Here is a 14484-nt window from a genome sequence, read left to right on the forward strand (position 1 = left end):
CCTGGCCTCTGTGGAATCCTGCGCACTGAGCGCCCTTGGGTCAGGCACATCATGGCCGCATTGTTAACTCCTCGGACATGGCAGCCTGTGAGCGCCAGACTGACGCTGGGGTTTCTGTGCAAAGGGAGGTGCTGGCAGCCTGAGGCAAGCACCTGACAGTGGCTCCGTGCCCCATCCCCTTTCTGTCCCTGCATACCTGTCAGGAGGGGCCCAGGTGCAGGCAGAGCTCTCAGATGCTAAGCCAGCCGGGGCAGCTGCAGCAGCCACCCCCTTTGAAGGGAGGGCTGCTGGCTCAGTACAGCAGGGAGGCAGACAGCAGCCTGAGCCAAGCCCTGCACTCTGTCCCTTCCCTCCAGCTGCCTGCACGCACAGAACAGCCTGAGGGGGTGGGGCAGCCGGCTCATGGCCAGTCTCAGCTATGAGGCTGCATGTCCGCCTGCAGGGAAACCACAGGCCCAATCCAGGCGTGCAGCCCTGGGGGAAAGGATGCAGCCTGGGGCTCTTCACAGAGGAAGGGGATGAGGCATGGTAGTGTAGCTCCTCAGTGGACGTCACTCCAGTACCTCCAAGAGGGAGAATGGAGATCCAGCCAGCTGGAGGTAAAACATCCCGGCCCTCCTACCCTGCAGCCCCTGCATTGGGCCACAGGGACACCCCATGAGGCAATGCCCCCGGTGCATGCGGCTACGGCCTGCCTGCCCTGCCATTTCCATACCGGAACAGCACTGGTTCCACCGGGTCAAGGTGTACCCGTGGCAAGGGAGGACTTGGCCCAAACACATCAATCCAGGCAGTCCTGTGTCAGCAGGGTTCTTGCCACAGAAGAAAATCCATCGTCTCTGTGACTGGGGTTTAGGAAATTCCAGGGAACTGGGAAATGGGGAAGGAGGGCAGGGAAGCACCTCAGCCCCCAGACGTCGCTCTGACATGCAGAACGAGCCAAATTGTATTTGCCGGACATCGGATCAGAAAAGGTAAAAGAAAGAGGTTTGCCAATTCCTAGCCTGAGGCAGTTTAGGGCTAAGTAAATCCTGCAAGGCCAGGCTTCAGACCTGTAATTGCCTAGGGGCTGCAGAGGCAGCTGGGACATAGGTCATCTCTTGTAAGAACAGATCTGCTGCTCTGATTCCTGTTGTCCCACTCTGCCCTTCAAGTGCCTCAGACAATGCAGAGTCCATCCCGAAACCTCTTCCCTGCAGGATGATGGGTTTCTGAGGGGGTAGGGAGTGAGTTATGGGGCTTTTCACCTCTGACTCACAAGCTCGGCTCCAGCCCCAGGTTGGCGGAGACTGAAAGTCCTTCCCCTTTCCTGTTGGGTGGCCTCTGAGGGGAGCTGGTGCTGCAGCTTGCTGAACAGGTGATTACATCACCGTCCTGCTGGGAAGTGACTGTGCCCCTCATGGCTGTCGTGACTACGGGGCTAACTGCACCTCTGTCCCCATTCTGGTCTCTCTGAGGGCACCTCCTCCGGTGTTTGGCCTCTTGCCCATTCTTGGCCCCTGGTGGGGTCTCAACATTCTTCCAGCATCAGCCCAGGAGCTGGGGACGCTCCCCTGTGTACAGCAACTGCTCGTCACCCTGCAACTCCATCCGACTGTGCTCAGGCCCCCTACATTTCCTCCTTTTGGGCACCTGAGCTCAGTGATAGCAACCAGCAGCTGCCTTGAAAGCAGGTGTTTTTATTTAGCAGTTGGAATAAAGCATTAGAGAGAGAGAATTTTAAAACAATTGAAGGCTGCCTCAGCCAAATACTAGCCCACATTCAGTCTCATCTAATCTGATGCTCATTGCAAGCTTCGTGCTAGGGGTTCCTCGTAAGTCAGGAGCAGAGCGGGACCAGCTCACATGAGCCCAGCGAGCCCAGATCCTCCTGAGAGTCTGGGAAGCAAGTGGCAGGTTTTCGAATTGAAGGGATGGGAATCACAGCCCCAGGGGATTGTGGGGTAGCACTGGCAGACTCTCCAGACCCGAGTCTGGCAACCCGGACTTGAGCTGTGTCTACGCTGCAGCATGCCTGGGCTCTGATGCGCATCACAGGAGGATCGGGCTCTGACTCGCCTGCCTCCAAGGGTCCACGGGCCCAAGTCAAGAGGGGTTATTGGTCTGAGTCAGACTCATTTCTGTGTGGAGGGAATGGGAGCTTGGGCTCGAACCTGAGTCTGCACCGAGCCTGCACTTAGTGTGCAGCGTAGACATACGCTGTGGGACTCCGGCTGATTCCTCTGGTGCAAACAGGTTTGGGTGCTCCCCAAGGAGCCATTAAGGCTACTTGCTGTGACATTGTCTCTTAATGACCCTTAAGTATAAGCTGTTAGAAAAGCCTCCTCTCTCTTGCCCTAGCTGGTAGGCTGTGCTAGCCAGATAGACCCTGCGGGTGACATATCCACCTCCATTTCTGCTACAGACACATCATGCTAGAAATAGGGCTAGTTACAACATTAATAATCACCAAAGAGCAGGAGCTGGGGATGCTACCCAGGTTTATCAGGGTTTATTATTGTCATGATCTATGGAACACAGTTCTTCTGGAGGAATCTATTCAAGAAATTAACTCTACACTTCAGACTCAAAGAAAGAGGCACAGCTTGAGTTCCAGGTTTGTCCGTCTCGTTTACCAGGGACTAGAGCCCGGCTAGAGCTCATGCAGAATGCAGTCACAGCTAGAGGCTGAGTAACACATGGGAAATACTTAACCATTACGATATCTGTGGTCTGGAAAGGTCGCAACGCACTCTAAGGTGGAACAGAGCAGATGTAATAGCAAATCTACACAGTGTAGGATAGGATGTGAACAACTGATTCAACTGAAAATGCAGGGGAAACAGACTCTACCACACTGGAATTTGGCCAGGGCTTTGGGGTGAAGATCTCTTTCCTGGTAAAAAGCACCTCCGGGGCTCTTTAGTCAGGCCCTCAGTATTCCAGCTTAGCCCAAAGACAGCACCTTTAGCAGCACAGTGCCTCCTAATGCCTGACTAGGGCATTGGTTCAACAGTGACTGAGGGAAGAACCTCACCTGCTGAATCTTCAGTGCTAGTTCCTGGAGTGCCTGGGTTTTCCTTGAAGGCCGCCCCAGCCAAATACTAGCCTAGCTCAGCCCTGGTTAGCTAAAGGAATCTGGGGGCGTGCCTTGCAGCACAAGGTGGCATGGCTTCTGGGAGCTCCCATAACTGACCAGGCGTGGAGCCTCAGCTACCCCATCACCCCTAGGTCAAGCCTGAGACACCCTGGCATGGGGGTTTGTGTTTAGGAAGGTTGCCCAGCCTCTTGCCTGTGCTATCACCACAAGAAAGACAAGGTGGGTGAGTGAATATCTTTTACTGGACCAACTTCTGTGCGTGAAAGAGACACGCTTTCAACTACACAGAGAGTGCCTTGAAAGTTTGTCGCTTTCACCCACCGACGTTGGGCCAGTAACCGATCTTACCTGACCCACTTTGTCTCTCCCACATCCTAGGACCAACATGGCTACAACAACACTGCAAACTATACCCAAACGTGGCATTAACACTCCATAGCCCTCTGCGGCTAAGTGCACCTGCTGCGTTAGTGAGCTGAATATGGTATTATGCATCCATTGCAGTGGAAGGGAGTGGCCCACACAGTGCGAGCAAGCACATTTTACACTGCTGCCTCTCCCCGGCCCCCAGCAACTTTCATTGGCGGCATGTTCAAATTCTACAATTAGTTTGGTCTATCCCAAAGAATCCCTGTATTTGTCGCCCAGGCACACAAACTCTACCCAACGCCCAGGGATGCCTCGCTTTCCTTTGCTCTGCTCAAAAGCAAAGAGCCAGACAACATAAAGGAAGCTTCCCCCCAACATTTGTGACTTCGCGCTCCAAGACTGGCAGCCAGTCGTACTTGCTTCTCAAGGGAGCAGCCTACAGTGCTGTCAGTTGAGAGGCATGTCGAAATTGGCAGATCTTGGAATTTCTGGACCTCGTAAATTTCTGGGTGGATCAGGAAACAAAAATTGGTTGTTTAGCTTAAATCTGATTGGCTGGAGCAGCCAGGGCCCCTCCCTCCTGCTCCTAAATATTTAGTCTGCAGAAGGCAGGTGCCATAGCAGACTCTGCAGAGCTTGAGCCAGTGTACAGTGAGAGCAGCATCTGCCTGTAGGAGAGATGAACTGTTGCCGGTACCCTGTTGACGTGAAAGCTGTTGGCTTGATGCAGTGCAAAAAGCAGAAGGTACTTTGATCTGAGTCTCTTTCCTGGAAATATATTGACCACTGCAAATTAGGAAACTTTAGAGCTTTTTATTTTACAACTAGAGGGTCATGTTAGCTCTTCTGCTTGCCAATAGTGGGATCAAAAAGTTATCAGCTGGGACAGGAAGAATCTAACTTTTTCAGAGCCACATCTTAATAGAATGGCTGCCTCTTGGCTTCCCTGCCTTTCCATCTGTGATCCTGTACATTACCTCTAGCTCCTTCAGTGATTCCTTACAGGGAAAAGTAACTCTAGGAAAGGATTTAGCTTTTTAAAATTATTATTATTTTATTTTATTTTAAATGTGCCTTAACAGCTGGAAGCCAGCACTCTTGTCTCTGCGGACCCCCAGCAAGAGCTTGGTGCACCCCCAGTCTGGGAATCTCAAACCGCAGCTAGGGTGATCAAAGCCTGTTTTATTCCCTTTTTCAGAAGTACATGATGGCTGTGTCCTGGTCAGACCGAAACAACATTCTCATCTATAGGACTTTTGAAGAGTTTAAGAAATTTCATGTAAGTTAACAAATCCCTGGAAATGATTTCCATACTGGTGTTATTTTGTTGCTGCCTTTATTGGCAGGTGGGAATGCCATTGCTCATTCTCTTTCTTTCCTTTCTTGCTCTCTGGGGTCACTCAGAAAGTATTGAAGAGAAAATTCCCCATAGAAGGTGGTTTACTGAAGAAATCTGACCGGAGCATTCCAAAGTTTAAAGGTAAGGGGATTTGATAAACAGGTGAGAGGGAAGGGAAGACCAACAAAAATGACTGGAGGGGTTGGAGGGAAGACCCTGATGTGGCAAGGGGACTAGAGGTCAGTCACTGGGTCAGAGCTGCAGCTGGTGCTGATTTACACCAGTGCAGAATCTGGCCTATTGTTGGCTTAAAAAAGGAACACATTTGGTAATTAACTTTCCAGTTTAAATATTGATCCAAGCCCTTTGCAACATGATACAGTGCAACCTTCATGCATGATCAAGGGCAAATGTAAGGCTTGATACAAAATAGCACTAACTCCAAGGCAAAAGCTATTGAAAATGGTGAGGAGAGACGCAACAATATTTACAGTAATTGATCCTGGTTCTATATATGAAGTCTCATACTGGGATGGGAATTAGCAATGTGTTGGCAGAAGGTACTGTGTACAAAGCAGTAGCACGTTATAGTCACTTGCTAACAGTGTTTTGCTTCTATCACTTCAAAGATGCAAAATTGATGCAGAGAAAGAGCAGGAATTTGAGCAGGTCAATGGAGAGATTGAAACTGCTGGAGACTTACTCCCAGGAGCTGCTGAAAGCGGATGCTAAGGTCTCCCAGAGCGAAGATGTGATCCAGTTTTTCAAAGCTCAAACCCAAGACCTAGATCCTTCCTTTCCAGAAAACAGGTACTGATGGATTACACTTCCCCGGCTTTTCACATTTCTGTTTCATAAACAGGGGGAAGGGAAATTTCAATACAAAACGTGGAGAAAAAATTATTTTTTTTTTCCTGGAGAACGTTTTCCATTTTGTGATCCACTCTGAATTAATTAGTAATGCAGGAGGACTGAAGTGACATTGAATGATAAAAACACTGATAAGTTTTCCATAATGCTTCCCCCTGTTCTCCTTGCACCTTGATCCCTTTTTCCATTCTTACTTTTTTCAGGATGCAAAACTTTGCATTTTCTAGATATTGCTGGTTTCACTCAGACCACCGGTCTATTTGTGCAGCAGAGCAGAAATAAAAATCAGCCAATATTTTCCTTAGTAATAATGTCTCTCAGCAATCTATGATCTGCTTCCCTGCCTGAGATTCTGTATTAGCAACTGCTTTTCAAATCTAGAGAGCTAGCTCATTTGAAATCATGGTTTTCAATTGGCAAACAGCAAAACAATAATAATGAACATATTAAAAATGAGGCAGTTTTCATTCTAGATCAAAGCACGCTCAGAAACAGTGAATTTCAGGGTTTTGATGTCTTGCTTAATGCAAAATGGATGGAGCAAGTTAATTACACTTTTGCAGACAGACAGAAAGCAAACAGGCAGGCTAACAACCTGTGTGCACCATGCTCTGACTCTTGCAATTCAGAAGGGTCATTACAAACCCCTGCAAAGTGGAAATGCAGATACTGCTAGGAGTGTGGGCCAGTGGTAAGGGACGGAGTATGGGAACCAGGGCCCTTTCGAGGTTTATTCCCAACTCTACGACTGTTTCACTGAGTGAGTTTGAGCACCTCTCTCAAACTCTCTGTGCCCCAGTATCCCACCTGTGAAATGGCCATAAGAACTCATGTGAGAGGAGAGCTATGTTTGGGAATGTTTGCTGAGTGCTTTGAGATCCTATGGATTTAAATGATGCCTACCTGTTGTCCTGGCTTTCTGCATAGGGGTAAATTGCACCCAAAGGATGTTCCTGAAATTGATCCTAAATGCAGTCTCTCTCCTGGCTGCAGAACAAACCAATGTCACACTTTACTTTCCAGCATTATAATTATGCCCTCAGAAATGGGAGATGGAAAGAAAGACCAGCCCAAGCAGCAGAACCCCTCTGTTACTCAGCCGGTGGTCTCCCAGAGCTACAGCTGCATTGAAGCCTATGAAACCAAAGACACAAAGAACAGACCCTTCAAAGTTGCCAAGAAGGAAATTGTCGAAGTGTTAATCAAGGACATGACCGGTATGTCTTGTATGGTTGGTTATTTTCTGGTTTTGGATGTGAATTCTAGAGATTTTTAGACTGGCTTGTGGCCTGACAAAAATGTGTGTTTGTGTTTTGTTTTGTAATATGGGGTGTGTATACTGGATGGTATAACTTACCTTGTTTAGGACTGTAAATATTTTATCAAGAAGAAAAGAACAAGTGAAGTAGGATTTTCTGGTTGGTGGAACAAGGAGTGCAAGTGTCAGGACTCCTAGGTTCTATTCCTAACCTTGGGAGAGAGCATGAGTTGGGGGCTCCAAGATCCTGACTCCCAGGGCTGCCCCATTTATAAAAACAATGGCAAGTGTTAGGCCATTTAATATGGGGTGGTTGCCATCTCCTCTATAATAATTAACAGAGGGGCTGCAAGCTTCAATAATGAATGGCTGAGAAGCACTTTGACAGCAGTGTCCAAGTGCAATGTATTGTGTTATTAAACGTGCTCCTGCATTACATGCTCCCTCCTGCTGTTTGCTGCAGGGTGGTGGCTGGTGGAGAACAAGGATCAGCAAATAGCCTGGTTCCCAGCTCCGTATCTGGAGGAGAGAGTAACTGGGGAGGAGAGTCCAAATGCCAGAGAACTGGATGAGGAGGGTGAGTCTGTTTATCCCTTGCTGTGGCTCTGAGCTTTCCATCACTTGGGGCTGCATGTCACTACACTGACATTTCTCCCCTAAAAGTAGGTCCTGCAAAAAAATACATGTTTCAGCTCAGAATGAAAAACAAACACGTCACAGAGAGGAGACACGAACTGGTGGTTAACACCCAGGACTGGGACCTGGGAGACCTGGGTTCCAGTGCCCAGCCCTGCCACTGACTTGTTGTGTGACCTCAGGCAAGTCCCTTACAGGGATGTCTATTTAAAGCTCACACTCATCTGAACACGTTTACCTGTTGTCATTACAAACAGCCCTGCGGATGACAATTTTCCCCAATTTGTTTCCTTTGTGCTTTTGACGACGACAATTACCCTGTGGGTCAGTTGGTCATTTTTCCGGACACCCAGCTGGTAATGGGACTTGGGGCCAGGGGCAGCACTTGGAACCCACTTTAACTTCCTGAAGACTGACTAGATTTGGAGTTGACATAGTGTCTTTTAGCCCTAGGCCTTGGTTCCTCCATCTCCGTAATCCTTACCCACTGCAGAGGGGCTTTGTGAGGCTCGATTTTTCTAATGCGTAAATTCACCCTTGTCCAGAGGGCCAGTCTAAAGTGACGCCTAGACATTGGGCTGGTCCCTCCACCTGGGGTGAATGATCCCCTAAGGCTTGTAAGTTCTGCTGCCCAGATGGCAGGCAGTCCAGAGTGGTGTTCCTACACTCTATCCAGGGCGCTCTCTTACCTGCAAAGCAGAAATGACCCCTTCCTCTTTCTTCCAGGGACTCTGTATTACGCCGTGCGGGCCTACGAATCTCAGAAGGCTGATGAGCTCTCTCTGAATGTCGGGGTAGTTGTGGAGGTGCTGGAGAAATCTGACAATGGCTGGTGGCTGATCTGGTAAGGAGGTTCTCTTCCCCCATCCCCCTTCTGAGTCAGCGCTCCATGAGAGAGCCCGTTAGCAGCGGCTCACTCATTCCCAGCCCTGGGGAGGGTGTGCAGGGACCTCTCAGCCTTTGGCAGTGACCCAGACTGTTTTAGAGAACTCTCTCACCCAGGCAGGGATCTTTCCCCTGTCTTTCTGTCTAATACACAGGAATGGGCTGGACTCCCTTGAAGGGGGCGGGGGTCCAGGGACTGAAGGACTGCACTTGGGGACGGCTAGTCCTGTGCTGGGGAGCCTGTCCAGTGCTGCTTGGGAGGAATTAAGAATCCTCAGTGAAACTTCCAGGGCGAAATCCATCTCTCCCCCACAAAACCCTGAGTGAACGGACTGTGTGTGGGGAAGCAGTCGGAGACTGGCATGGAATTCATGCCTATGGGCTGGGATGGCAGCCACCGACCCCAGTACACCGCTATCCTAGCTGCAGAATCTCTATGCGGGCATGGATACGGTTACCCTGGCAGCACCCCAGTGACCCCTCTGTGCTTGTCCACTGAAAGCTGGCATGGATCCCGTCAGGGCAGCTTGCAGGGCCCCGCTCCCTTGGGATGGATTCAACCCCAAAGGCTCTATTTGAGCACACCATTCTACACGTCCCATGGGTCTCATCTGTCATCGAATCATAGAAGATGAAGGTTGGAAGAGACCTCAGGAGGTCACCTAGTCCAATCCCCTGCTCAAAGCAGGACCAACACCAACCTTGTCTCCCTTGGCTTTGGTGTCACCAGTTCTGAGCTCGCTCCTTGTCTTCCCTTTGCCCAGCCCCACCCCAAGTTCTGTCCCTATCTCCCAGGTCTGGCATAGGTGGCTGGTACCTAGCACCCCCCGCCTGCATTTCCCTGGGATGGGAGTGCCCTTAGGGACTCTGATCTCCCCGGCATGGTTGGATCACACGTGAAGTTGCCCTTATCCTTAAGTATTGCCTTCCCCTGCTTTTCCCTCAGGTACAATGAGCGCACTGGCTACATCCCCTCCATGTTCCTCCAGCCCTATAAGAACCCGCACAGCAAGTTCCAAACAATGGTGAACACTGGCCTCTGTGTGTCCACCCCTAACATGCTGCAGGCCGCCAGCCTCTCCAACTGGAGTTCCCTCCCCCAGCGCAAGACACAGGCAGGGGACGAGCCCCCGACTCGCTCAGTGCATGAGAGGCCCATAAAGGGCAGGGATCCTCCGAGCAGAATGAGATCGAGATCTCTGAGCGGCCCGCTGCCTGCGGCAGAGAGCACAGCCAGCTCCAACCTCACGTGTGAGCTAGACAGCCTGTCTGTTAGTTCTGGGAGCGGGAGCGAACACGGCTTCAACCGGGATTGGAAGGCAGGCTCATCAGGGTCTCTGCCTGGAGTCAAGCAGGCTGGGGCTGGCCTCCTGCAAGCGAGCCTAGGTCAAGCCTCGGCCAGTCGAGGCAGCAAAGCTCCTCACCTCACCAGCAAGGATAGGAATGATTCAGGCTTTGAGGAGGAGTCTCCAAGCGACTCAGATTCTTTCCTTCACAGCCCAGACTCTGCTGCCAGCATCCCCAAGGTGCCCGTGCGACCCGCGGTCCAGGAAATCCTCCAGAAATGCAGCACTGTGACCAAGAGAGCTGTGCAAAGGGCTGCACCCAGGCCAAGCCTGCAACCCTCCCCTCACCTCCACCCTGGAGGGGAGACGTGTGCAAAACCGACTGATGCTCTAGACCATGTGTGTCTCCGATGAGACTCCGTTATCGCCCTGAGCTGGAGGGTGGAGACTGCAGTAGCTGAAATTCCTGACATTATCCTGGCTCAGCTGACTGAGAGGATGGACTCAGCCTTTAACTCCTGGTTGGAAGCTGCTCTTGCATGGTTGCTTGACTGGCTGGTTTGCTCTAATACACTGGACTCGCTGTTCACACAGGAAGAACTGGAGGCTGGAATGCCGCAGAATTGTCTCTGCTGCAGATACTGCACCAGATCCGCAACTGGCATAAATGGGGTCATTCCACTGACTTCAGTAGAGTTGTTTACACCAGCTGAGGCTTTGGCCCACTAACTGGTTAAGAGGTTAAACTTTAGAGTTAAATTAATCCCAGCCATCTGCCTAAGGATTGCTTTACCCCATTATTGGGGCATGAAGGGAACTGAGGCCCAGAGGCTAAGTGACTTGCTCAAGGTTACACAGAAAATCAGAGTAGGAAATTGAACCCTGATCTTGTAAGTGCGAGGCCAGCACCCAAACCACCAGACCAGCCTTCCTCTGAAAGACTTGTACTTAAGTGCAGTGTTAAATCAGTGCAGGCTGGGATCAGTTTGCTTTACACATTGTAACCACATCTCTCACACTTCAGCACATGTATTCTCTTAGGGTCCACTGCAACGTTAGGCGATTCAGTCCCCACCCTTGTAAACAATCACATTTGTTGGGAGGAGAGGGAGTTCTCTGACCCAGACTTTCTTTCGCTTATTTCGGTAGAGCCAAGTGAATAATTCATAGGAATCATTTATTCAAACTGTCCAGTCCTCTGCTCTGTCCCCAAATTGACCTGCGAGCAGTTTGGAATGTTGTTGAACCATGAATGAATTCAATGCTATTTGTCAAACCGTTTTGGTGAATCACACTGGATCTGCAGATTGGCCACCAGAACTGAAAAGTCAAGCTGTTAGGCAGCTTGGATGGCTGGCTTTATCCTTCCAAGGCGGGTCTGTACGGGCTTGGGCGCGTAAGTCCCATGATCTCACTTATCTATGTGAATGACCGTAATTATTTGGATCAGGTCTTTGGTGTGAATTTTCCCCCTTCTGAGCTAAGTGTTGACTGTCAATGAAGATTCTCTAATATTAGCTTAAATTCACCCTTTACACAACCATTCCCACCTGTAAACTCACTCCTGAAGATGCTCATGGGAAAACCTATTTTTAATTCAAAGGCGCTTTAAGCTATCCCACCCCCGAGCAGTAATTTAATTACCCTTCCATAAATCTGCTATTCTGACTTTCTGAGACATGCCTGTGAGATCACAATGAACCAAGCTGTTTTGTTCAGCTTGCAAGGTATTTATTGTTCTAAATTACATGTATTTATGGCTTGGTTTGGATTAAACATATGATAGAACCTCTCTGTTTCTTAGAACTCGGACACAGTACTTGGTTTATTTTACATTTCAAGGATCTGTTCGTTTTAGGAATTAAAATTTGGCAGGTAATGAGTTTGGAGGGTGATGGGTACAGCCTAGGAACCTGGGCCAGATCCTCAGCTGCTGTGGATTGTCAGAGCTCCCTGGGGATGTGCAGGAAATCAGTCATCTAGGAACACAGAATTACAGACAAAAACTACTTGAAAAGAACATTAAGGTTGCAAAGTGCCTGAATTCAGTTTGCCTGTGCAAAGAAAGGTTTCAGCACATGGCCACAACCTTGGGTAACAGCCAAATGTCTGCCCTAGGATGGACTGTGATTTCTTTAACGGTCCTTCCTCAAGAGTCTTGTGACTACTCATTTGGCATCCCTACAAGGCTGCAGCATTGTAATTGTCTCATGGCTGCCCTGGGGCAGTTCTCAGTTTGTTTTCTTAGGCTTTGCTTCCTTCCTGACTAACATGGGAGGCACTTTCTGTTTATTTTTAAACCTCTAAGCCTCCTATCCACTCGGCAGTCACTGCCCCTCTTGAATCACTTACTGCACCTCAGCTGGGGTGACCAGATAGCAAGTGTGAATAATCTGGACAGGGGATGGGGGAGTACAAGGCATCTATATAAGACAAGGTCCTGAATATCAGGACTGTCCCTATAAACTCGGGACATCTCAGCACAAGTGCACCCTTTGAGCATACTGTTCGCGCTGCAGCTTCTCCTTTTGAAGATTAAAAGTTGAAATCGCTTATTAGGGGAATTAGTAGCTTTAACCTGCTCCTCCTGCAATGACACATTAAAGCTTCTCAGCCACTTGAAAGAACAAGGAGTCCTTGTGGCCCTTTAGAGACTAACAAATGTATTTGGGCATAAGCTCTCGTGAAGTGGGTTTTAGCCCACAAAAGCTTATGCCCGAAGAAATTTGTTAGTCTCTAAGGTGCCACAAGGACTCCGCGTTGTTTTTGCTGATACAGACTAACACGGCTGCTACTCTGAAACCTGTCAGCCACTTGAGGAATTCCTGTTTCCATCTCACAGGGAGAAAGATGCGGACACGGTGCCAATGTCTGTGTGCAGAGAAATTAAAAGCCATTAAGAAGCAACTTCCTCCCTCTCTGCTCTCTAGGGATCGCATCTGCTTACGCATGGCTGCAGCTGCTCTCTCTGCATAGTGATTTTCAGCTCTGCCTCTGCACGCCTGAGCTGTCGCTTGTCCAATCCCACAGGTCAGCCTGTCTCTCTGACCTCTCCTGTTGCATCTCATGCCATCAATTGCAACTCAGCATGGCCAAAACAGAATTGGTCTCAATCCCTCACTCCTTCTTTTCCCCATCACTGCTGGCATTTCCACCCATCCTCCCAGACCCCCAAACCTAGGTGTCATCCTTGACTCTACCTCCCTCTAGCCCCACACATCTAGGCTGTCTCCAGATCTCACTACTGCTGCTTCTCTAATGGTTCCACGAGCCAGTCCCCCTCTCTGTCCACACTGCTGAAATTCTCATCTCGCTACTCGAATACAAAGAATGAAATAAGCCCGTGGCACCCATGCTGGGTGAGGGCGGGAAACACTCCTCAGAAGAGCCCTACTGCACTCCAAGGCCTGCCCCCAAACCTTTATCTTCTAATCCCAACAAGCAGCCTCATACTAATAGGAGTGACCTATCTTATGGGTGGTGCTGTCCATTGCAAAAGTCCGAGGAGCGGGAATGTCCCAAGCCTGTAAATTCCGTGACTGTGCGGTTGGAGCGGCAAGCCAGTCCAGAGCTCTCCTTAACACTGACCGGCTCCGCAAGTCGGCCCATCCCAGGACGTGCTGAGTAACTATCCCCGTGCGGGCTCTGTACAGCTCAAGCCAGATGCATCAGTGTCACGGAGAGATGAGCTGCCCAAGGTATGCTGCCGGGGTGCAGGTTGCTGGCTCAGTGCAGCATGAGGACACAGATGAAGCCAAGCTTTTCCTCTGAGTTGTAAATATATTTATATCTTCCAAATATGTATTTTCCCTTCGTCTGGCAGTGCGTGGGAACATGATGTTGGCATCCTGGTCAAGTCAAATGTATATGTAGGAAAGAGAGGCTGACAGGCCCTTTTAATGCACCATCGTAGCTGCATGGCACTGAGAATATATGCTTAAGAGGCTGGGGGGGGGGGCAAGGGGTGTTGGATAATGGGGTCGAAGGGGAGGGTTGGAAGGGGTTTACAAGACATCTATTTTGCAGTTGTTCTCCCCGTTTCACAAACTAAAAACTAGCGAGTTGCCAACCCAATATATTGAGCTTTTCAGAATATGTTACGTGACAAGCGGCTACTCCAACCTCTGAATAAAGAGCAGTAAGCGACAGCCAAAGGCTTCAGTAATCTGGAGAGAGAAGAGGGCTCACGGCTGCCTGCAGAATTCCAACAGCGTTTAAGCCAGTCCCTGTGCGGAGAGTCTCTGCTCAGCGATCCATTTCAGCTCAAAATCTGCAGAGGCGTCCAAAGAACGGAAGGGGCACAAACTGGGATGTGCCATGGTTACGTTAAAACAGGCAAAGGACCCTGGCTGGCAGGCCGTAACACGGGGTGGGGACGTTGTCCCACTCCTTGTCCCCTAATCACCCCCTCCTGGGACCCCCTGCCCTTAACCGCCCCCCTGGGACCTCACCCCCATCCAACCCCCCCTGCTCCCTGACTGCCCTGCTCCCTATCCACCCCCCGCCCCCTGACAGGCCCCCCAGGAACCCCCCCTCCCCCTAAAGCCCCTTTCAGAATGCGGCCCTGTGAACATGGGCGGAGGAGCAGGGGCAGCCAGAGAGACGCGGCGGTTTCCCCTTCAAAGCACCGCTTCTCTCCGGCCGGCTGCGCGGCCACCCCTGCTCCTCCCGAGTCCTCCGCCCGCGTTCGCCGCGCTCCTGCCACCCGCGCCGCCTGCCTGCTCCCCTGTGGCTGCTGGTGAGCCTCCCTCCCTGCTCTCCC

At 50.3% G+C, this 14484-nt stretch overlaps 1 protein-coding gene across 2 annotated transcripts; it reads left to right on the forward strand.

The window, feature by feature from the left end:
- The first annotated feature begins 430 nt into the window (after positions 1-430).
- Positions 431-11917, forward strand: NOXO1 (NADPH oxidase organizer 1). 2 transcript variants are annotated; one of them, XM_084640370.1, is made up of 8 exons: positions 431-599; positions 4647-4727; positions 4853-4928; positions 5417-5597; positions 6681-6874; positions 7379-7492; positions 8278-8395; positions 9383-11917. In XM_084640370.1, exons 1-8 carry the CDS (start codon positions 519-521, stop codon positions 10134-10136), a joined length of 1599 nt encoding a protein of 532 aa, XP_084496496.1. In that variant the 5' UTR covers positions 431-518; the 3' UTR covers positions 10137-11917. The 2 variants fall into 2 exon arrangements, with proteins under 2 accessions (XP_084496496.1, XP_084496497.1); XM_084640371.1 differs by lacking the exon at positions 431-599 and adding an exon at positions 4079-4193.
- The last annotated feature ends 2567 nt before the right edge of the window (positions 11918-14484 follow it).

Source organism: Lepidochelys olivacea (genome assembly GCF_965140295.1).
Source record: "Lepidochelys olivacea isolate rLepOli2 genome assembly, chromosome: 10".
Classification (NCBI taxonomy): Eukaryota; Metazoa; Chordata; order Testudines; family Cheloniidae; genus Lepidochelys; species Lepidochelys olivacea.